The 22,020-nt window shown below is 44.9% G+C and overlaps 1 protein-coding gene across 3 annotated transcripts in view; it reads right to left on the bottom strand.

Annotated features, from left to right (window-relative positions):
• The window catches only part of Mpped2 (metallophosphoesterase domain containing 2), a 179,890-nt gene extending 161,189 nt beyond the window's left edge, over window positions 1-18,701 (bottom strand). The window contains exons 1-2 of one of the 3 annotated variants that reach the window (XM_028877854.2): window positions 17,937-18,701; window positions 12,269-12,516 (exon numbers count right to left, since the gene is read on the bottom strand). Coding sequence is in view for 2 of the 3 variants with exons in the window: in XM_028877850.2 (XP_028733683.1) it covers window positions 12,269-12,396 (128 nt within the window). In the remaining variant the exon portion in view is untranslated. Of the gene's footprint in view, window positions 1-12,268; window positions 12,517-16,076; window positions 16,160-17,936 lie in introns of those variants that run through there. The other 2 variants (XM_028877850.2, XM_028877851.2) reach the window with 2 other exon arrangements.
• Between the last annotated feature and the right edge of the window lie 3,319 nt (window positions 18,702-22,020).

Below are 22,020 nucleotides of genomic sequence, written 5' to 3'. Positions count from 1 at the left end.
GTGTTTATAACGTGGCGAGCCTTCCCTGTGCAGCGTGAGCTCACGACTGATGTGCACTAATGGCCAGAAAACTCATTTTCATTCCACACTTGACAAAATAAACACCCCATAAAGGCAGGTAAGAGGAAGCCTCTCTCACCCTGAGCTGTTCAGCTTCAACCTTCAGAAAGGAGGAACCGCCGAAGGGAAGTGACCAAGCAACGCACACACACACACACACACACACACAACCAAGTTCTGGTATAAAGAGACTAGACCCAAAGCAAAGCCCTTCTGTAAAGTTAAATTGTTCTTTCTTGTTTCTTCCCCCCTTCTGTCAGGGTTCCTCTCACTAACACAGCATTTGCAAAGGCTCTTTCTGCACAAATCCTGGTTGAATTAGTAGGATCTAGATGAGCCTGTAGGGGAAAAACCAGGGCACCGGATTGCTCTGAGTTACCAAAGAGCCCCGTTCTTTCTCTTTTGTCCACAGAAAATGAAGCCCTGCTTACATGTCGGAGGAAATATTTCAAAACATTCTCTTTTTTCTCAAAGTGAAGAATTTATGGAAACAGATAATTAACAGCAAATGACAAACAATCCAAGCAATCAAGGTCCCAGTTTGGTTGCCAGGATGATGGTATCAAATTCCAAGATAAACAGTGAAGCGTGCCATGGCCATTAACATCCTGGTGGGGTGGAGATGGGGAGAGGAGCCACCCCCGACCAATCATCAAGGGCCAGGGGGTGGAGCAGACCATCTCCAGGGGTTATTGGTTCCCTTCTGGATTCCCAGGGGAGTTCAGGGAGAACAGGGGTGTCTCCGTTGCACAGAGCGGAACATCCATGCCTTTCTAGCTCACATGGGAAGACAGACTTGCAGTACATTCTTTAAGGACTAACTCTTCCTTGTCCAGGCTCACCAAACATTCACCTTTCCCCATTCTTCCCTTTTCTAGGTCTGTTAGCTCAAAATGGGGTTCAGTGCTACCAGCCATGCCCCAAATGTAAGGTTAAGTACAATGTGAAAACCAGTTCACCTATAGAAATCAGATCTGGGGCCCCAACATATGCTACATCATCTGGATACAACAGATGATGAACCTGGGACACCATAGCTTCAAATCTTCTTATGTTTCTTGAAAGCCAGTTCATAGGTCACCACGTGTCAAATGGACTTAAAAAAAAGGAAATCCAAACATAAATTACCTAAAATGGCCTTTTAAAAGGACCATTCCATCTCAGAGCTCAAAATAGGTCAACATACCAAAAACTGCTGTTTTTGTAGACTCACAGGTATGTTGAGTCATGCTGTGAAGTCACGAAAGCCTCGGCACCATTTTGTCTGTCTCATCTCCTTGCTGACCAAAGTTCTCGGATGCTGATCATTTCCCATTGTGAAAGCCAAGGCCAGGACATCACAGCAGCCAAGAAGAGCTCTGATATATGAATACATCTGCTGTGTTCTCTAGAAGTTCAAAGACAAGGCAGACTGCATGTCTGATGAAGGTCCATTTCCTGATTCAGAGATAACCACCTTTCTACTACAACCTCACATGATGGAAGAGCAAGGGTCTCTCAGATCCCAGTTTTAGGAATTCTACTCTCGGGAGCAAATCGCCATCCATGAGTTCCACTCCCTCATGTTTTGATTTGGAGGTTAGAATTTCACTATTTAAATCTTGAAGAAACACAAATATTTAAACATCATACATAGCATTGATCCAAGCATGACCAACACACAAACACCAAGTAAGTTTTTAAAGTAGAATATGTTAAACACAAGGCGGTAAGAACAATGGGGATTTTTGTAATCACGAAATAAAACCCAGGGTGGATAGATGGCTCAGTAATAAAGTGCTTACTGCCTCTCAAACACGCGGATCTGAGTTCTGCGCCATAGTCCCCATGTAAAGGCTGGGCACAGCGACATGTCTGCAACTCCAGCACTGTGGTGGGGAAGGAGGCAGATCCCTGGGGTTCCGTGGTCAGCCAGTCTAGCCACTTAGTGAACAGGAAGAGACTTTGCCTTTGTCGCAAAAATATAAGGTAGCGATGACCTGTGACCTCTACATGAATGCAGAGTTCACTCATACTCCCATTCATTCATTCACACACACACACACACACACACACACACACACACACACACACAATATGGTTTGGTGGCTTCATATTATCTCTAAATGTTAGAGCAAATCCAATTGAAACAAAATGTTTTTTTTGTTTTCAAAACTCAAGACTTAGACAGAGTTGGTAAAATGTCTATGTCATAGCCAAAGGCTAAATCTTTCAGGGAATTAGAAAAGCATGTTGAGGCTGCTTAGCTAGTGAAGTTAATTTTTCTTGATTTCAGCTTTATGTCTTGGTGCAAAGCACATTTTAAACTAGGCGCACAACATGGAAAAGGCTTGAATCTCGGGACTGTGATACAGACTCCTAAAACTAAGTCAGAGGAACCACCCTCTGAGCCAGTCAGGGTCAATGCCAAAAGAGCCCACAGCAAGATGGAAAAGGGCCTCTGCCTCATCCAAGAATTATCAAAATCTTTCAGCTGGAGGGTTTCATGGGCTGTCTGCACAAGAAATAAATGGGTTTGAGCAGAGTCCATTTATGAACTAGAGTCCTGCTGTCTGAAGAAAGCCAACCCAGGAACATTGGTAACACTTGCTCTCGCTGAGATCTCTAACCTCACACTAAAACTATGCTTGCTTATTGAACGCTCAGACTAGTTCGCATCTCCGTTTTCAATACATTTTTTTCTTACATTTTACTTATTTATTTGAATGTGGGTGGGGTGGGGTGCATCCATGCCATAGCAGGCTTGTGGAAGTCAGAGGACAACTTCCAGAACCACTTCTCCCACCACGCTTGTGCTGTAGATCAAGCTCAGGTCATCAGGTTTGGTGGCAAGAACCTTTATCCTCTGAGTCACCTGGCCTTGGTTTACCTTAAAGCCTCTAACACCAAACGGGACAGAACATTAAATATAAACTAGAACACACATATTTCGGATTCACAGTAAGAAAGGAAAAACAGAAATCACTGCAAAAAACGCATCTTCTTATATGCATATGTACCTCAGCCCTTCCTTGTCAACGACAGAAACTGAAGGGAAAAAAAAATAAATCTCCAAAGCAAAACAATACAAATATGTGAACCCAACTACAGCAAGGGCCAACAAATCCAACCACCTTCTGTAGTTAGTACTACCACCCAGACACACACTGAAGTGCTCTTTTTACATTAAAAAGAAAGCGAGCCAGGCTGGCAGGGGGGTCTACAAAGTGTGTCTTCTGATATGGTAGAGCTCAACCATATCGGTACGCTATGAAAGTCAAAAGCAGCAAACAGTATGTATGGGAAGGAGAGAGCTAAGGGAATCCTGAGAAGGGAGGAAACATGTGCACACAGAGACCCTCCAGAACACAGCAAGCTTGGCCTCTTTCAGGAAGCAGTTCAGGTCCACAGAGTGTTAAACAAGGTATGGTAGGTTGAGTGGTATTAGCCCTGCTTTTGCATCTTCAAATCTCACCTTCGTAAATTCTAAAACTCAGAATTAAAGTCGAGTCTGTCTCGTACATACTTCCTTCATCCTGTCATTCAATCGGAGCATCTCAGCCAAAGGAGTTGAGAGAAAGCCTGAATGTAAAGCAGGAGAGAGAAATGGCCCGTGAAGGGGCTGGCCTGAGAGCTTCCGGGTATCAAGGCTGTCTGTCCACTAACCGTGGTCATACTTTCTTCATCATCTTTCTCTCTCTTCAAAATGTAGAAAAAAAGTCCAGATCTATCTGAGTGCTGGACCACTCAGTACTTTGGAACTTTGAAGCAGAGGCAGGAGGATAATATAGGGTCAGTCTGAGACACATGGCAAGCCTGTCTCACAAAACAAAGACAACTAACAAATTCGAGTCTGGAAAGATGGCTCAGTGGTAAAGAGCTTGCTTGCCTCACGAGCATGAGGGCTTAGATTTGATCCCCAGAACTGGTGTAAAACTGCAGGCATGAAGATACATGCTTGTAATCCCAGCACTGGGGAGGCAGAGACTGGAGGATTCTTAGAGCTCACTGGCCAACCAGTTTAGCCTAATTGGTGAATGACAGGTCAATAAGAGGCCTGTGTCAAAGGAGGCAGGCACTGATCCTGATGATGACACCCACAACCAAGGTTCTTTTCTGACCTACACACACACACACACACACACACACAGCACACACACACATAAAACACTCATTGACAATCACACACATGTGCATGTACACGTACACACACACACACACACAAATAAAAAATCCAGATCTAATCTCAGATATGATCTGTTTTATTTGTTAAATTATTTTTCCTTCCTGATAGCCCAGTAGCCAAAGAAAGACAAAACATTTCTACCCAATTACACAATCATACAGTGAGGTTTCTAATAATAAATTCTTGTGGACAAAATATCTAAATCTTAGATTGTCTCTAATTCTTGAAGTCCAATTGTCACAGACCACAAGATGGTACCCTGGGGGTGTATACTGAGAAAGGACTTATGTTTAAAAAAAGGAGAGCGGGAAAGAAAAGAAAGTCACTGTCTTTGTATGAGTGCAAACTAAAAGAGCCATTCAGTATCTCCAAGGCAAACTTGAGATTGAACATACTTTTGTAAACTATGGTCATGCTAATGTGCAGGCCAGTGGTAAATCTGTAATAAGGAAGAGAAGGTGGCTTTCTGAGAAGCCACATTTCTGTATGTTTAGATTTTAAACAAAAAGTTAACACAGTCCACCCCTGAAGCAAAGAATAAATATCTACCTTGTTAGAGATTTTGCTGAATCCCAGACATTAATTTGTTCACTGATACTACCTCCTCTCCCTCCCCCCATGTGAGAGTTCACAAGCTCCCCTCTCTCTCCCCATACAGCATCTTCACAATGTCTCACTATTATTCTTTTCCCACAGAATATCATAATGATGTGAGGTTTATGCTCTTAAGTTCAAATAGACCAAAAAAGGAGGAGCAAGGGTAAGAAACAGAAATTCCAGAAAAAGAGGAGGATATTCAAGGCCTTGGAGCCTGGTAGCTAGTGAGCAGCCCCGAGTTCAGAGAGGCCTAGTTCCTTGAAGATCCCAGAGCTAATTAGTGACCCCCAAGAGGACCAGAATTCAAGTCCCCTGAAACACTGCCTGTGTGCATGACAACAAGCTGTTGATAGTGTACTAACTGCTGCCTTCTCAAAATGGGTTGAAGATACTTCGTAAAAATTTTTCCTCACTTGGGGAAATGTCTGCATCGTCACACAAGCTCAGCAACAGTGGTTCAACCTCTGGAGCCCTCCATAAGGGGGATATGTGAGTTCAGAGGCAGGAATTTTCCTGGAAGCTCATGGGGCCAGTGTAGAAGAGAATGAGAGACCCTGTCTCAACAAAGTGGAAAGAGAACACCAGCTCTTGGAGGTTGGCCTCCGACCTCACACTCACATGCACCTGGCCCCCAACCCTCCCCACACACATACATACAAACATACATATACACACATATATACAAACACACACACACACACACACACACACACACAGCAACAAAACAAAACAAAAATATTTAAAAAGTCTTTTGTTGATAGGTATAGGAAGGAGACAGTATGGCTGACACCCTCCTACACAGGAACAAGTTGAATATCCATTGGCTTCCTCCTAGACTGCATCATAGATGAGAAGAGAGTGTCACCCTAGGAAACTAAGCAAGACCCAATGAAAGGAGAAGGTGTACATCTAAGTAAGTCTTTCACACAAGATATTGAGACAAATTATCATTCTTCTGAAAAACTAGCATGAAAGTACCACACTTTTATACAATTAATTCCAACTATATAGAAGTATATAAAATATAAAGATCACTACCCAATAAATGACACCAAGTGGTTAACTAAGTGATCAGTAAAACTGGTGTTTGTCCTTCCCACACTTTTATATGCATATACATAAGCAAATATCATTTTATATAATAATTGTATTAGTTATTTTTATTGTTCTCACAACCAAGTACACAACAAGAAGCAACTTAGAAGAGGGAAGATTTGTTCTGGCTGATGGTTTGGTGAGATTCAATCAACTCTGACGGAGAGGCAGGACAGTGGTAACCTGATCACATCTCCACCCACTGGGGGTCAGGAAGCACAGTCTCCGCCCACTGGGGGTCAGGAAGCACAGTCTCCACCCACTGGGGGTCAGGAAGCACAGTCTCCACCCACTGGGGTCAGGAAGCACAGTCTCCGCCCACTGGGGGGTCAGGAAGCACAGTCTCCACCCACTGGGGGTCAGGAAGCACAGTCTCCGCCCACTGGGGGGGTCAGGAAGCACAGTCTCCACCCACTGGGGGGGTCAGGAAGCACAGTCTCCACCCACTGGGGGTCAGGAAGCACAGTCTCCACCCACTGGGGGTCAGGAAGCACAGTCTCCGCCCACTGGGGGTCAGGAAGCACAGTCTCCGCCCACTGGGGGTCAGGAAGCACAGTCTCCACCCACTGCGGGTCAGGAAGCACAGTCTCCACCCACTGGGGGTCAGGAAGCACAGTCTCCACCCACTGGGGGTCAGGAAGCACAGTCAGCACACGCTGGGCTGAGCTACCAGTCTCAAGGCCCGCCCTCCAGGGATGGACTTGCTTCAGCGAGGGGCCACACAACACAGGGTCCACAACCCCCAAAAGTGCGCCAGGAGCTGCAGCCAAGTTCTCAAACAGATGCATGTGAGTGGCATTTCACATCCACACCCAGTCTCCTTTTCTTCTGAACTATGGATTCCTAATATAATCCTGAAATTAATGTGTTTCCTACCACATTCTCAAACAGGGAAGGAACGAAACTTCAAATCAAGTGAAATATCTATAAACACTGTACGAATATGCCACGAAGTGATGGTCATTTGTTGATTTTCAGTGGCCAAGCAACACGGATGAGTGCCGCACAAGCCCACAGTGCTACAAGAACAAGCAGTGCCTGCCACGTTTTATAAGGCCAAGCAGTTCAGAAATATCTTAACTCTGTGGCCATCATTAGTACAAAGTCACAGTTGTGGCCCTATCTGTGTCCCAAGTGTTGCCTTCTGGTCCTGTATGATCTCAAGGGTGCTGGTAACCACAGGCATCAGCAATGAAAGGGGTTCTTTTAGGGTTAACAAGCATTATGACATTAAGCCCACTTCGTAGATGACAATACTGAGCCCCCATATTTTTCCAACAAGCCAGTAACAAGGACAACCACACATTCTCAGCTGTCATATCTTCCTACTCCTACCAAAGTGGTCTGTGACAATCCTATTTAACATCTGTTTTAACCACAGATACCAGTAGGGGAACTTAAGACACTGATAAGGGTACAGACTGAGTCAGGTTCAGCCCAAGCGGAGAAAAACCTTGGTGATATTCACTGAACAGCTACATGGTACAGGATTTCTACCCACTTGGAACTACTACTCTCTTGGTATAACTGGGTGTGTAGAGACCTTCCTGGATGTTTACAATCTTGACAGGAAATTCAACACCAAATCCCACCAGGAAAAGCCTCCATGATGCCCTCCAATGATTGCTTGAAGAAGACCACACAAAACTGAGCAGTGACTGGATGAATGTGGTTTGGAATAAGAAATGTGGAATCAATGAAACAAGCACTCATGATAACAACTGGCACTGAGTATACAGTGGGTGCTACTCAACAACTGACATTGAGTATACAGTGGGTGCTACTTAGAATTTTTCTGCACCCCTTTATTTTAACAACCTTTTACCAACTTCATCTTACAGATGAAGAAAGAAAATAGGATTCCACTGGTGATGGCCACCTCTAGTTGATAACGCTTTCCAATAAAGAGCAAGGGAGAAAGAAAATCCTAGGGCCTTAGTAACTGAAGCTGTGGCCAAGGAAAAATGCCAGGACAGGAGACAGATTTGGATTCGAAATTCCCCACTGCCAATCCTTAAAAAAGTAAAATTAACCTCAGTAGTGCAACCAACCATCCTGTTTTGCAAGGAACAGGGAGCTCCTCATAAAGTAGGATTTCCAGTGCTAAGCCTGATGGAGCTGGATGCCTTACCAGAGTATTTGATTAGGCCTCCCATCATTAAAAACACACAAAGTCTTTATGACATTTTCAGACCTAAAACGGCTCTTTTAATGCCTTCTCTAATCATCATTAAAAGCACTAAATAACTTTTTCAACATTCTGCTCAAGAAAGATGAAGGACTTGTGGACAGATGAAGACCTGTTAATTGTTGGTTTTCAATCTTCTCATCTATCAGTACAATCAAGAGTCTGAGCAAGAAAGGACTCATATTCTAGGCTAAATTTTGGTCTACTAACTCCAGCTGTGCTTTGATTTTCTTTTCTAATGTCAGATAGGATTACTTTTTTAAAGAAGGAAAGAAAAGAAAATCCTATGTCAGAAGCAAGTTCAAAGAGATGCTTCTTAGAAAGTCTGGTAGCAATCTTGTTGGAGTTTATAGATAAGGACTAAATCTAAACCTCGTTACACTGGGTGAGAACCCAGCTCTAAAGTAGGTGAGCTTCATAATGAGAGCAGCCAAGTCTTACTTATTTTTTCCCTCACAGTGGCACCTTGCAAAAAAAGTTTGTTTTAATTGCAGTTTTAATAAGTTACACTTAAAGACAATACCAATCATTTGGTGAAATTATTTACCTATAAATAAACTGATGTCTGGGGAAGGGAAATTGATCAGAAGGGATACCTGGAGAAGAACTAGTCACAAAGTTGAGCTGAGACTAACCACATTAAGCAGGAAAGGAAAAATTACTTAATTGAGGTGAGACAATACCATTGCTACCACTAGGTCCTACAAAAGAAGATAAAGGGCCCTAGTATTTATCACTGGTCTCCACAGATCGTAGATAGGAGTGAAAAAAGAAAGAGAATGCTTGAGGAATCGAGAGCAAAGTAAACGTGTAATGCTTCAAGTAGGCAATACAAAGTAGCTATAGGAATGCAGCAAAACTCTGCCATAACATGCTGTAATGTTTCCAAAAATCAAGGGAAATTTTAGGCTCAGTGTCTCACAAACACTTTATGGTCATTTAAATTTTCTGTTTAGACAAAGGGTAATGTTTTTAACATAACCAAAATAGACCATATTGCAGTCAAGGAAGATACTCAAGCTCCTACAACCTACCAGGTACCGCCACAATGCGAGGCCACCTGCAAAGCAACAGCAGGCCCTTAGAGGACTAGGTCAGGCTGAGGCAATGGTGAGCCACATTCCTGACAAAGCATACCTTCACACTCCCAGAATGACCCTGGTTTCTCCTATCAACACATAATCAAATATGTTAAACCAATCAGTAGATCAGACAGAGAGACAGGTAAGTAGGTAGACAAAATACAGATGGCGATAGACGATTGACAAAAAAATAGCAATAGTTAATACAGACAAAAAATAACAACAGCTATAGATAGAAAATATTAGCAGATGATAAATAGGTAAAATAAATGATAGATATTGGTAGATTAAATTAATACAATAATAACAAATTTTTTAAATATATAGATGTACAAATAGATATAGACTAATAATAAAATAATGATAAATAATTACATAATAAAAAGTAGATAAAATATAATAGTAATAGGTGGGTAGGTAGATGGTGGGAAAATAATAATGAATGATAGGTGTTAGACACAGATAGCAAAAGGTAGTAAATGATAATAGGTAGATGATAGATAGATAGATACATACATACATACATACATACATAGATACATACATAGATCATACATGCATACATACATAGATACATACATGCATACATACATAGATACATAGATACACACAGAGAGATAGATGCATAGAGAGATACAGAGAGAGGGAGGGAGGGAGGGATGGAGGAAGGAAGGAAGGAAGGAAGGAAGGAAGGAAAGAAGGAAGGAAGAAAGGAAGGAAGGAAATAAATAATAGAGGTCCTATGAAATGGAAGAAGGACATGAAAGACCTGGGATGTCATGTGGAGCAGACACACAACAATCGTTCTAGAGTAGGAAAGGAGTCCCAGGACAGAGGACAAGAGGCTTCCTGTGGGTGCAGGAAACTAAACCAGCTCAGAGCATACGATAGTCAGAGCAGAAAAATGTCACAGCTGTGAGAAACAGCTAACTCAAAGGCACTGAGACAGAAGGGCCCAAGGGCTCTCAGGTGGCAGGAAGCCAAGCTGAGTGGTAATGAAAGGGAAAGAGCCCACACTGGAGCCACCTGGGAGGAGCCCCGCATTCCCAGGTTGGAGTCCAGTAACAGGCTGCACAGCTGTCCAGGTTGCCATTACAAACCTTTTTGTTGTTGGCCTTGTTGAGTTTTGTTTTTTTTTTTCCTTTCCTTCTTTCTCCTAAGAGAAACACACACACACACACACACACATACACACACACACACACACACACACACACACACACACACACACACAGTATAATTTGACCCTTCAGAGTTTTCACGGCTAGATCTAAGATCAGTTCTAAGCTTACGTGACTTAAAAACTATCTTAGCGTTCACAGTTTACCAGTGGACTCCTGTGGGTAAGAGCAAATAAAAGGATGTCTACATAACCAAGCAATGGCTGAGCTTTCCAGCCACTTCCCAAGGAATCTGGGCAGAGCGGCATTCAATCTGCCTCACTGGAAACAGGATCCAGAGTTCTCTGAGACTCTTTAATACAAATATGAGCCTGCCAAAGAAAGCGAAAAGGATCCTAAACTATGCCACGCACAAGTTTTATAACATATTTGAAGGAAAGGGAATAAATGGAAACAATAAAAGAATATTTGAAACAAATACATAATTTATTGTTCAGAAAACCTATCATATTAGCCAAGAGAAGACAGATTCACCTACACACCTCCGGCTTGCATTCTCTCAGCACTCCCTCATAACCTGAGCAGATTCTCAGGGAAGGCCAGCAGTAAGTTCTTAGGAACGGCTTAGCACTAACCATTGGCAAAGATATTTTTGGTCTTTCTTGTTGGTTTTGTTTGTTTGTTTGTTTGTTTTCCAAGGCTACTGTTTTGTTTTCCTACTTTGCATAAATCTCATCCCAGGTACATTAAGTGGCTTTCTAGAACACAGTTACAAAACATCATCCCAACTATTTACACTAATATCCAGGCAACCAAGGAGAACACCATTTTGTTTAGTTACTGTTTCTGAATTAGAGACTGTGTGTGTGTGTGTGTGTGTGTGTGTGTGTGTGTGTGTGTGTGTAAGTGTAGGTGGTGGGGGCTACTAATTTTTTTTTTTAAACATAAAACAATTCCTGGAAGAAAATTTGTGACTTGGGCATGCCCTGGGTTCAATTCTGCCAGGAGTAAAAACAGTCAACAAAACCCTAACCTCCTTTCCCTCTCAACTACACAATAGTGTTCAAAGACATTCAGCCGGGCCATGAAAGACCAGTGTTAGACATCGGAAGGGGTCCCATAGAGAATGGGCACCAGGCCTTGAATAAACAAGAGAGATGGTGACCTTCTGCCCCTGCCACTGAAAGCGTGGCATGTCTGCGGCGGAGGACCAGACAAACGTTGGTGTGTGACCAGGTGCTATGATGTCCTTTCTCTGGGTTTCTCCTATACTTTCTCCTTAAATAGCGTACAGCTTGACCTGCACTCCATCGTATCAGGGAGTGAAAGAAAAGCAAAATTCCGGAGACCAACTGTTCCGCTCTCCCTTAACCCTTTGTACCCCATATTGTTCAAGTCTTGCAGGATGCAGCCCACGTTTCACTAGCAACAGGAGAGAGACAATGGATCTAGCGGTAGCTGGACAATTAGCACCAATTAGGCCTATTTCCCAGCTGAATGTAAAGGCTTTGGGGGGAGGGGGTGTGAAGTGTAAGGAAATATTGGAGAAATTTTAAAGAACTATTTCACCACGGAAGTTAACGATACACGGTAAAGAAAACTGAACTGAGGGTGAGAAGACACAGCCAAATTCACGGTGTGGCATTAGGAAAATACCTCTCCCTCTTCAGTTCTATCTATAAAATGTGAGCAACTTAGCAAAGTCTTCCAGAAGCTCAGAAGACCTAATGTACTTTCGTGGCTGAATGTGCTGTAAAAATCTGAATAGTTGCGCAGATGCAAAGGGTTTCTCCTGGGCTACATTTGAAACCACAGATACCCATCTGTTTTGGAAATCATCGCCTTCCACTCCCCCTAACAAAATGCTGAGGGAACAGTTTTCTTTCACTTCGCTTCTCTTTTCTTGATTGTTATTATTATTATTATTATTTTCTTTTCAACAGTCATGAGAAATACTTACATATGTACATGTGGCGGCTGGAATCTGCTCTGGTTGATGTTGTAGTGTGTGAATGCCTGGGTGGGGTTTGAGCTATACTCATCCACCGTTATGGTAACTTTGCCTTGAGAAGGAATCCCATGTGCCATCCTTCCTCCCTATAGGCATGAGCAATTCACAACTCTCGGGAGCAAAAGCGGGAAGCAGGCATGGTGCGTTTCAGCCAACCTCTGAGTCCAAGGATCTACTCATCAATACTGCTGTACGTTCTAGAAGAAAGCAAAACAAAACATACATATGTGTGTATGTGTGTATATATAGATATATTTTTTTAAAAAAAAAAAAGTAAGAATGAGTAAGGCAGTTCTAAAACACATTAAGTTTAGGATCTAATACCAAAGCGGCTTAAATCGGAATCAATACTATTTCCTCGTGGGCATAACTGTTGCCCACTCTGTGCTGCATGTCCCTCAGACTGGACTCGACACCCTTTACGGCATCACTAGATGCTAGTGAATCGTCTCAATGGAGTTCAAACTAAGAATTCCTCTCTAATTATAATTATGGCACTTAACTTGAATTGCAGAAGGGCCAAATCCACAGTTGCCATGGTGTCTAGCTATAAATGGTTTGTGCTGGAAGACTCCACCAAGCCTTCCCTGCTAATTGAAATGTTTGGTTCTTACAAAATTGGTATCGCATTATACAATCACTTGAAATCTGGATGCTTCGACGAGCCACAGGACACAATGACAGACGCAAACTCAAGGTTCTGTGCTCATTAACAGACATGGGCGTAACCACAGAATGCACGTGATGCACGCATGTTACACGCAAGTTTGTCTGGCAGACACTTTCTTAAACACGCAACGCTTGATACACATACCGTCTTCTCTCTGGCTAACCATGGTGCACTTTCATTCACTCAAGGGAAAGCCGGAGGAGCACAGGATTGGTCAGTCACTTTGCAACCGCGGCCAGCCTCCCTCTTCCCTCCCTAAGGGAGCATTTAGGGAGGGAACCATTACATCTGTGGCCTCATTCTTGGTGCTATGTAATTCTTACTAGTTGGTCTAATTTCCTTAAGAAATTTTCAGCAGTTCTGATTCTTTTCGTAAGTCAATGTATTAGCTGCTGCACAGGGTATAACAATGAAGATGTCCGTGTTAGTGGCAGATGGCTCAAAGATGGAGGGAAGCATTCCCTTGAGTGGAACCTGTCGCCATCAATGATCAACTGGAGGAAGTAGGAGGCACCACATACTCCTCGGCTAACCCTTGGCTAACCTGCACGCCTCTCTAAACACTCTGTATCAGAATTCACTTGCCATGGGCACTATCAAGCTCCAGAAATCTTAGCTGCTATCTCAAATAAAAACATTTAGAATAATAAGATTAGGTTGAAATTTGGCATGAAACACCTTAAAATATCGAACAAAAGGCAGATGGCCTGCCATAGGCCGTTTATTTTATATTTTGCAACCCAGGGCTCCTGTAGTCCTCCATATGCTAGCTGGGCTAAGAAATTCCACAGAGTTCTACTCAAATGATTGCTGTTTTCACCTCAGTAAAGCAAGCTAGGTCACACCCACCTGGCCTGTGTTCCCAGAACATTCCCACAGCCAAGAACAGAGGCCCTGGTGTTCTGGCATTTTTAACAAAATGTCGCCTTGGGTTCTCTTTCTTCTTCCTGACTTCACGGGAGGTATGACTCCCTTAAGCACCAGTTGATAAGTGATCTGGCTAGTAGGATTAACTAAATTAAATCTTGCCCTGCTCCTCTGATGGAAGATATCTGTAAAGAACTGCTTACGAATCATAATGGAGCAGTTCTCATACTAAGTTTGCAGCTGTTTCCTTAATTTCCTACACAATTATATTTTACTGTTATTTTGCATAACAGTAAAACACAACACCTGCTTCAAATTGCAGTCCTGTTCTAAGTGCTGTAATTCTCTTTTGAGACACAAAGTACCGAGACACAACCGAAGCGCGGGGCTGCATAATTGCGTGGTGCTCAAAAGTAAATACAAATGAAAACATCTCCCCGTTACAGAAATGACTGTCATTAAAAAGAATGTTAGCCATCAAAGCGCAGAGGGGGAAAATACACATTTTCAGAATACGAGAACTCGGTCTCTGCATAAATTAGAGAGTAGTATAAAAATTACTTAGCAATTCTTATTTTCCTCCCATCAATGTCTATTGTGTGAGGTACTGAACATTTCAGAGGCAACGGAAACCAAATTCATGTCTAGACCACTTTGACCTCAGAGTAAGTATCTGCACCTCTCTGGCCAGGAAGAATCTAAATGTCTGGGGAGAAAACTTGCTGATTAAACTAAGAGGGTGTAGGCCAGAAATAAAAGACATCCTGAATATTTACAGTGACTTGAAGTGGTGAGAAGGGCATCCTCTCACGTTGAAGCCAAGACGAGGCAGGACTTACGTGACGGATTCTCACTTCTAAAGTCCACTCCATCCTGAAGTCACCCTACCGATTTGCATTCCATGGGGAAACACCTATGTCTCTTTGCACCTCTGTCCCCCAGCAAGGCGAACAGTATCTCTCCATCAGCAAGCCCAGACCCCTGCAAGTCTGAAGGGCTAAATGGGTGGCTGGCGTCTCATTTGAATTCATCTTCGCCTTGTTCGCTTTCAAATGTTTTATCGAAACAGTGCACCTGCCGGGTCTATCTTCTTTAATCTGGAGTCCTTTGAAGGAAATGTCAGACTCAGGCAGAGAGCTTCAAAACTTTCCCAGCACCTTTACAGACAAGTCAAGAACAGGCTTTTTTTTTTTTTTTTTTTTAAATGCTATGCCCAATTCCACCCACACCTCAAAATGAATATATCCTAAGACTGGTGTGTGTGGGATTGGGGGGAGGGTGCCGGGGCTCTTGGTGACAAAACCATGAACAAAACCACTTCACTTCACATGAGATTTTGGGGAAAGCCGCAACGATGCAAGGACCCCATCTTAACCTTCGAAGAAGCTGCATCACCTTGCTTCCAATCTTCGGGCTGTAAAACCCTCCCGACCACATCCTCTTCTCACAACAGTTAAAGGGAGCAGCTTTCTTCTTTTAATTTTATACTTCAATGCATTTTATCCACAAACAAAGGCACCCAGCACAAGATGCCAACATGCCTAAAGAAAAAATCTAAACAGGACTGTCACTGCCAAGCATTCACGCTGGTGTTAGAGTTTCAGTTTAAAAAAAAAAAAAAAAAAAAAAAAAAGCCCACGTGAGCCATTGAGCATTTCCTAGACAGCAGTCACTTCTGTCCCTTAAGCTGCAAGACTGGAAATTTTCTTTTCCAGGAACCTACTTGGAAAACCTCTTAAAGTCTGCTGGCAAGGAAGGGATTAAATACTCAAGGCTTAAATAACTGTCTCCACCTCCTAGACATCAGAAGTCCGATTTACCTAAACTTTCAAAGCAACAATTCCTGACCTCTCTACTCACGCACCGCCCAAGCCCAGCCCAGGAGAAATGAGCCCTGGATTTCGCTTTCCTTGTTTAAATAAGGATGCTCACTTTAATCAGAAAGATAGCCGCCCCCACCAACTGGGTGGAGGGATTTTGGAGCTCGCCCCCGGTCCAACCCGCCAAATTTCATTCTCTCCTCCCTCTGCTTCAGGGATCCAGAACCTTCTTAACTCACGCCCCTCTTTTATGCCCATTTCCAGTTACTCATCCCCACACGCGGGAGCGATGCCCACACGCCTTCCCAGCGGTTGCTCCGCTAGTTTATTTTTCTGGAGATACTGACAAAGTTCCACGTGCCTCTGTCCACTAAGCTCCCTCCCTTCCAATCACACTTACACCTGAACTTGTCTCCAGCACTGCTGACACCCAGCTGGCACATTCTTTCGGAGAGGGAGGGCACGACTTTTCTCCTGAGCCTCTGACAAAGCGTGGAGTCTATATATGGTGGGGCGAGGGGGGGCGCAGAATTCTCTACTTTGGATTGGTTTGTTTGTTTTAAATGTAGGGTGGGCAGATGGGGTGGGGGCTACAGCTACTACACACACACACACACACACACACACACACACACACACACACACACACACACACGCATGCACTCACATGCGCCCTGCCCTGTCAGCTCTCACTGCCTGGTCCTGACCATAACTCTCTCTTCATTCCTCAGGCGCTGAGTACCCGGCTTCCACGGTCACCGCCGGCGGCGTCGGCACTAAGGACCCTAGACTCGCTGCCCCGGGGTCGGCTAAGCATCTCCCCTCATCTTCCTCTCTCGCAGCCGGGGACCGACTGAGGATCGCTGTAGGACACCGGCTCTGACGCCGCGCCATCCTCGGTGGGGGAACATAGCCTCTGGTCTGGGACGCAAGCCTCCGGAGCGCGCTGGCATCTCCGAGCACACAGACAGGAGCCCGGGTCCGCACCGTGAACAGCCGCCTCCTCGCTCTGTGTCCCGGAGCTGCCAGGCGCCTTCCCCGCAACGGCTGGGAAGGGAAGGGACCCGGCTGTCCCTATCAGGCTGCAGGGTGTGGAAGTCACCGCCTTGCCCCCTCTTTGGAAGTCTTTCCCTTCCAGTTAAAGTTATGTTTGTTTTCCCCCACCCTGACCTGTTAGTGTCTGTACCATCACAAATCAATTACACATTTTTCATGACTCGCATTCGCTCTTAATTCAGGGTGTGTTGGGGGGTGCGCTATAAATCAACCCCACTGATCATCTTTCCATGCCATTTTCTTGCTGAGGGATTTCAACGCCCTCTAGAACCTCTAGGTTTAAAAAAAAAAAAAAATGCTCTCTTCACCTCCTAGGCCGCAAAAGCCCGGAATTCGAAAGATTTTTTTTCAAAGACAACCTGGCCACATGTAAATGTAAATAGAAAAAAAAAATTTAAAAAAAGAAAGAAAAACCCAACTCCTGCTAAGGTAGAAAAGAAATTGGGCGGCCACGGTTACTTTTCCGCGCTACCGTACCCCGCCTCCCAGCCCCCTCGATCTGCAGGCTGCGATCGCCGAGACCGGAGAGTGAGGTCGGGGCGCGGGGGCCGGCTGAGAGCTCCGCGCGGGAGCGCTGCGCGCGCGGGCGCCCCGAGCACAAAGCTGCGCCGAGCCGTCCGGCCACTGCACCTGGCCCGCGGCCGCCGCGGGCGCACGGGGCTCGGGCCGACACAATGCACGCGGGCCTAGGCCGGGGCAGCGGCAGCCACGACCCCGGGACTTTCTAGTAAACAGATCTCGGACTCCCGGGCCCCACCCCCATCCCCGCCGCGGGGCTTCGGCCGCGGGCTTTCGCCGACAACCCCCCCCACCACCTCTTGCTGAGAAATCGGGGCGGAGGAGGGGGCAGGGAGGTGGGGGACCCCGAGAGGTCGGTGGCGGAGGGCTAGGGGGAAGGGAGAACAGGGAGCGAAATGGGGAGTGGGAGGAAGGACAGCTACGGAAAGAAATTCGTTCTCGCTGGGGGGGTTGCAAATCTGCTCTCCCCGGGTCCTCGAGGGCTCACTCGGCCAACCTCTGGGTCGGCGGGGCCGCCGCGCTCCGCAGCCCCCGCGCCCTCGCACGCGCCTCTGACAAGGCACCTCTCACCCGGGCTCCGCTTTGTGTGTGCATTTTTTTTCCCTTCCTCTCGCGCCCGGCACCGGCCGCCGGCCGCCTCCTCCCCCCTCCCCCGCCCTCCGCCTCCCTTCCCCGGGCGGATTACCTTTCCCGGGCTGTGCTCCGGGTCCCCGGGATGCCTTCAGCGCCCCGTGTGCGGGCGAGCCATCGCCGAGCCACCCGAGCCGGCTCGGAGCAGCGCTGGGGGCGGCAGGGGTGAGGGGCGCGGGCGGGCCAGAACCTTCGACCCCGGAGGTCCCCGCCGCCGATCCAGGGCCTGGGGGGGTGGAGCGGGGTCGCGGTGCGAGCGGGGCGCGGGGTCGCTGCGGGGGAGATGGAGAGGACCGGAGCAGCCTCGATCTGGGGAGAGAGGGAGCGAGGGGGCGAGGAGAGGCAGCGAGGGCGCGGCGAGCGAAGGGAGCGCGAGCGGTGCAGTGACAGGGACTGCCACTGGGGTCAAAGGAGCACAGCTCCAGGAAGCTGGGCCGCCCAAGCGCCGCTCTCTGTGAGCTCCCCGCCGGGACCCCGCGCCCTGCACGCCCCTGCAGTAGTTCCGGCCCACTCGAACCCCCCACCCGCGCCCTGAGGCCGCGGGGTTTCCAGGAGAGGAGGGAGAGCGGAGGGCGAGGCCCGCAGGCTGCTGGTGCTCCTGGGTCAAGCAGGCGGCAGGAAGCTGAGCTGCAAGTTCATCACCATGTGTGATCAGCCTTCAAATGATAGGGGTCGGGGAGATGGGGGCGGGCCACGGAGCGCCAGGAAAATAGGGGAGCCCCCCAGATGGGCGTCTTCTGCAAAGAGAACACCAAGCCCCCGCCCCCCACTCGTGAACCTGCCAGGCTCTGTCAGAGGTCCTGGCACAGCTCCAAGGCGCAGAACTCGCTGCAGGGGCAGGAGGAGCGGCTGGGGCACAAGGATCACACCAAGGGGGACGACCCCAGGGTCCCGTCCCTCCCCTCTGCTGATCTGAGGCTTTCCTGCGGGGTATCAAGGCTCCCGTCTCCTCAAGCTTCTCAAAGCGCCAGACACACACACACACCTCTCTTTGGCTCTACAATGTTGTTCCTGAGAAAGAAAAGGCCAATCCAAAGACAAGGTTTTTTGACCTTCAAGAATTAACACAGGTTCGGGATAAGAAGGTGAAGTGGGGCAAAGGCTTTAATTGTTTCCATTTTTTGCCCCCCCTCCCCCATCCCCCTTTGAATCACATTTTTCCCTCTCCCAAAGACATGCACTTCAAAAACCAGTTTAAAATCAAAGTTACTCCAATTTTCTCTGCTACTTTGGAAACCGGGAGGGGGGTGGGGTGGGCGTGGAGGTGGAACACTAGGAATTGTATGCAAAAGAGGGTCGGGGTAAGAATGGGAGAAGCCTCTGAAAAGCTAGGACAGAGAGCTTTTTAGAAAACTTGGTTGGCGCGGTTGTATGAAAGATGAGTTGGCCTTGTGATGTTATGCCACTGTCAGAGCTAAAGGATTTGGAAGGCGACCAGATCTAATTCCTTTCTAAGAGTCAGACTCCCAAAATCTGCATTCTCCGAAGGCAACGCCAGTGTGAGTGCACGAGAGAGAAACGTGTACTTAGTACACTCTGTGGCAACTGACTAGACGTCCTGGCTGAAATTATATCCCCTAAAATTAAAAAGGAGCCATTTCAACCTGGTCTGTGGCCTCTGCGCTGAGACTAATTGGTTTCCAGGGTCTGGAGAAGGGAGAGAGGTTGGAAGGAGCCCCTATTTTAAAAAAAAAAAAAAAAAAAAAAAAAGATCAAACGGAATTCGCTTGAAAATATTTCCCTATTACAATGGACTTTCCTGACACTTGAATTTTAAGTAACCCATCTCTTACGCTGAGGCAGAAATGAGGGGAAATGGGCTTACTGATGTCCTTTTATTATACAGCATGCCCAGAGTGTCCGTGCTTGTCTGATGTGCTGAGAGGAAAGGACAGTGCCTTCCCTTGCCCAGCACAAATCACAGTAAGTGACATTGACAAGAAAGGATGCCAAAGATGAGGTGAAGGGCCACTTTCATATTTTGTTTTCTTCTGTTTTTCAGCTCAACCATGAACACTGACTAGAACCATGGTTTGGTGCTTTGTTTGGTTGTTTGTTGTTGTTTTAAGATATTGGTTTTTGTTTCCAGAAGAGTTAGCAGTACACTCCTCTCACATAAATAGTTTGAGTTTTCAGACTATTTGGACTGATAACACTGTGCACCACCGGCCCCCCCCCCCCACTGCAGTCAGTTGAACTAGTTTGAACACGGTTTGGAATCTAAATAACAGTCTGCTGTGCTTTATTGGCGTATTTTACAGGATAGTGAATGTGATTAGAAATCAAGTGTGTGATTCTTTAGAAAGTTGATGGGAGTTTGTTCCACCATTTTACTGCTTGAGGGAAACTGAGGGGAATAACTGAAATTTTCAGTATAAGAAGAAATCAACTTTACTGGGTCCTGTTTATAGATCAGTTTTCCAGCAATGACCAACTTCTGTGTGGGTTGAGAATTTTTATTTCCTTTGAGCTGCTACAACAAAAAAAAAGCTGGAGAAATGTAAGTGAATTTTAATAAATCAGGAACAAGAGGAAGTCACTTTTCAAGTAATTCTCGTTATGTGGGTTTGAGCTTACATTTTGAGATATTATCCACAAATACAGGTACATACCCTGAACTCTTACTTTAAAATGATCGGATGCCCACCACATCCATTTCCTGATGCTTACTATAAAACCCTGAAAAATATCTTTTCAGAATGCATTTAGGAAAGAAAATGAGAAAAACTCAGGGTGGAGGCTCAGAGGCAAATGATGCTTCCCTTAAAAGTTCAATACTTTGTTGGAATTAGTGCTCAGCCTCCTGTAAGAAAGACTCCCGGAACAGGAGCCAATAAAACCTACGCTGTCCTGTGTATCTTTTAAAGAAATAAAATCATTAAAACTATCACATTTCTTTGGATAATTTCAATGGAATTCTATAAATGTCATGAAAAAACTACAGCTATGTTCTCTCTCTTTTTGTCTGTAAGCTGTCTACATTTTTAATAACCATTTTCCCTCAAAGTCTAGGATGGGTAGCACTACAAATCAGAGAGCTTTGTAGCACTACCACTGAGATACAATAAAAATCATCCCTCGACCAATAAACTATGTTTTAAAAGTCCCACTTTTTTCAGGCCCATGGTTCTCCCTTTTTAAAATTGTTTCAGGCATTTTTATTGTAACGCCTGCCCAAAGGTGACAAACTACACCTTATATTTCTTTCTACCCTCCATGCTTATGTACAGTGCACAGAGACAAGTGGAAATAGTTATTCAATGACTATGTGAGTCAATAAATGAACACGCAGGGGAGAGAACGCATCACTGAGTAAGTCAAACACACGAGAAGAAAAATCCACGCCAGATCTGCAAGAAAGGAAGTGACGTCATAAGGCCGGCGATGGGAGAGTCCGAACATTCAGTGTAGCTAAAATAGTTCAGTTTAAAGGGTTTTGCTACTGTCTCTAGAAATATAAGACTGTTTTACAAAATTATTTTCTCAGTGAGAAACTGAAGACTGTGCTATGTCCGGCCCATTTAAAGGCTTTTCTCTTTAAATACAGTTGGATACCAAAGTGAAAAGAAACCTGAGCAAAACTGTGCCTAAATATTTACAAAGATAGTTTGTCAAGAAATATTCTCAAAAGAAAACCATATGATTAATCTGATCCTTGGATATGTCTTTTTGTGACACATTCAAAATAAACACAAGAATAATTTGGGGGTTCGTTTTACTTAAAACTTCTTTTTGGTTAACAAAAATATACATGATTGAAAAAGACTGGAGACATACTAGAATGATGAAATTTTACTTCATGAAATAAGTTTCATAATGAGTATGCTAGAAAAGGTAAATTTGATTTAGCTTTTCTGGCAGCAGAAATAATAACAAGCAAGGAAGATATGAAAATCTTAAAAATTTACAAAACACGAATTCTTGCCATTTTTAGTAAATGATGCCTAGCATGTATCAGACAAACTATTGTATTTACTATTATATATGTCAGATATATTTATTATATTTATGCTTATATAATAATATAGTATATATTTACATTATTTATTTATGCATATTTATTTATTATTTATTACATATAATGAGCTAGACAAATATTTCTACAATAATTATTTTGTGGAAAAACCATGGAATCTGGA

The sequence above is a fragment of the Peromyscus leucopus genome, chromosome 4 (assembly GCF_004664715.2).
Source record: "Peromyscus leucopus breed LL Stock chromosome 4, UCI_PerLeu_2.1, whole genome shotgun sequence".
Taxonomy (NCBI): Eukaryota; Metazoa; Chordata; class Mammalia; order Rodentia; family Cricetidae; genus Peromyscus; species Peromyscus leucopus.
Note: the sequence above shows the minus strand (reverse complement) of the source record. Positions and strands in the feature narration are given on the sequence as shown.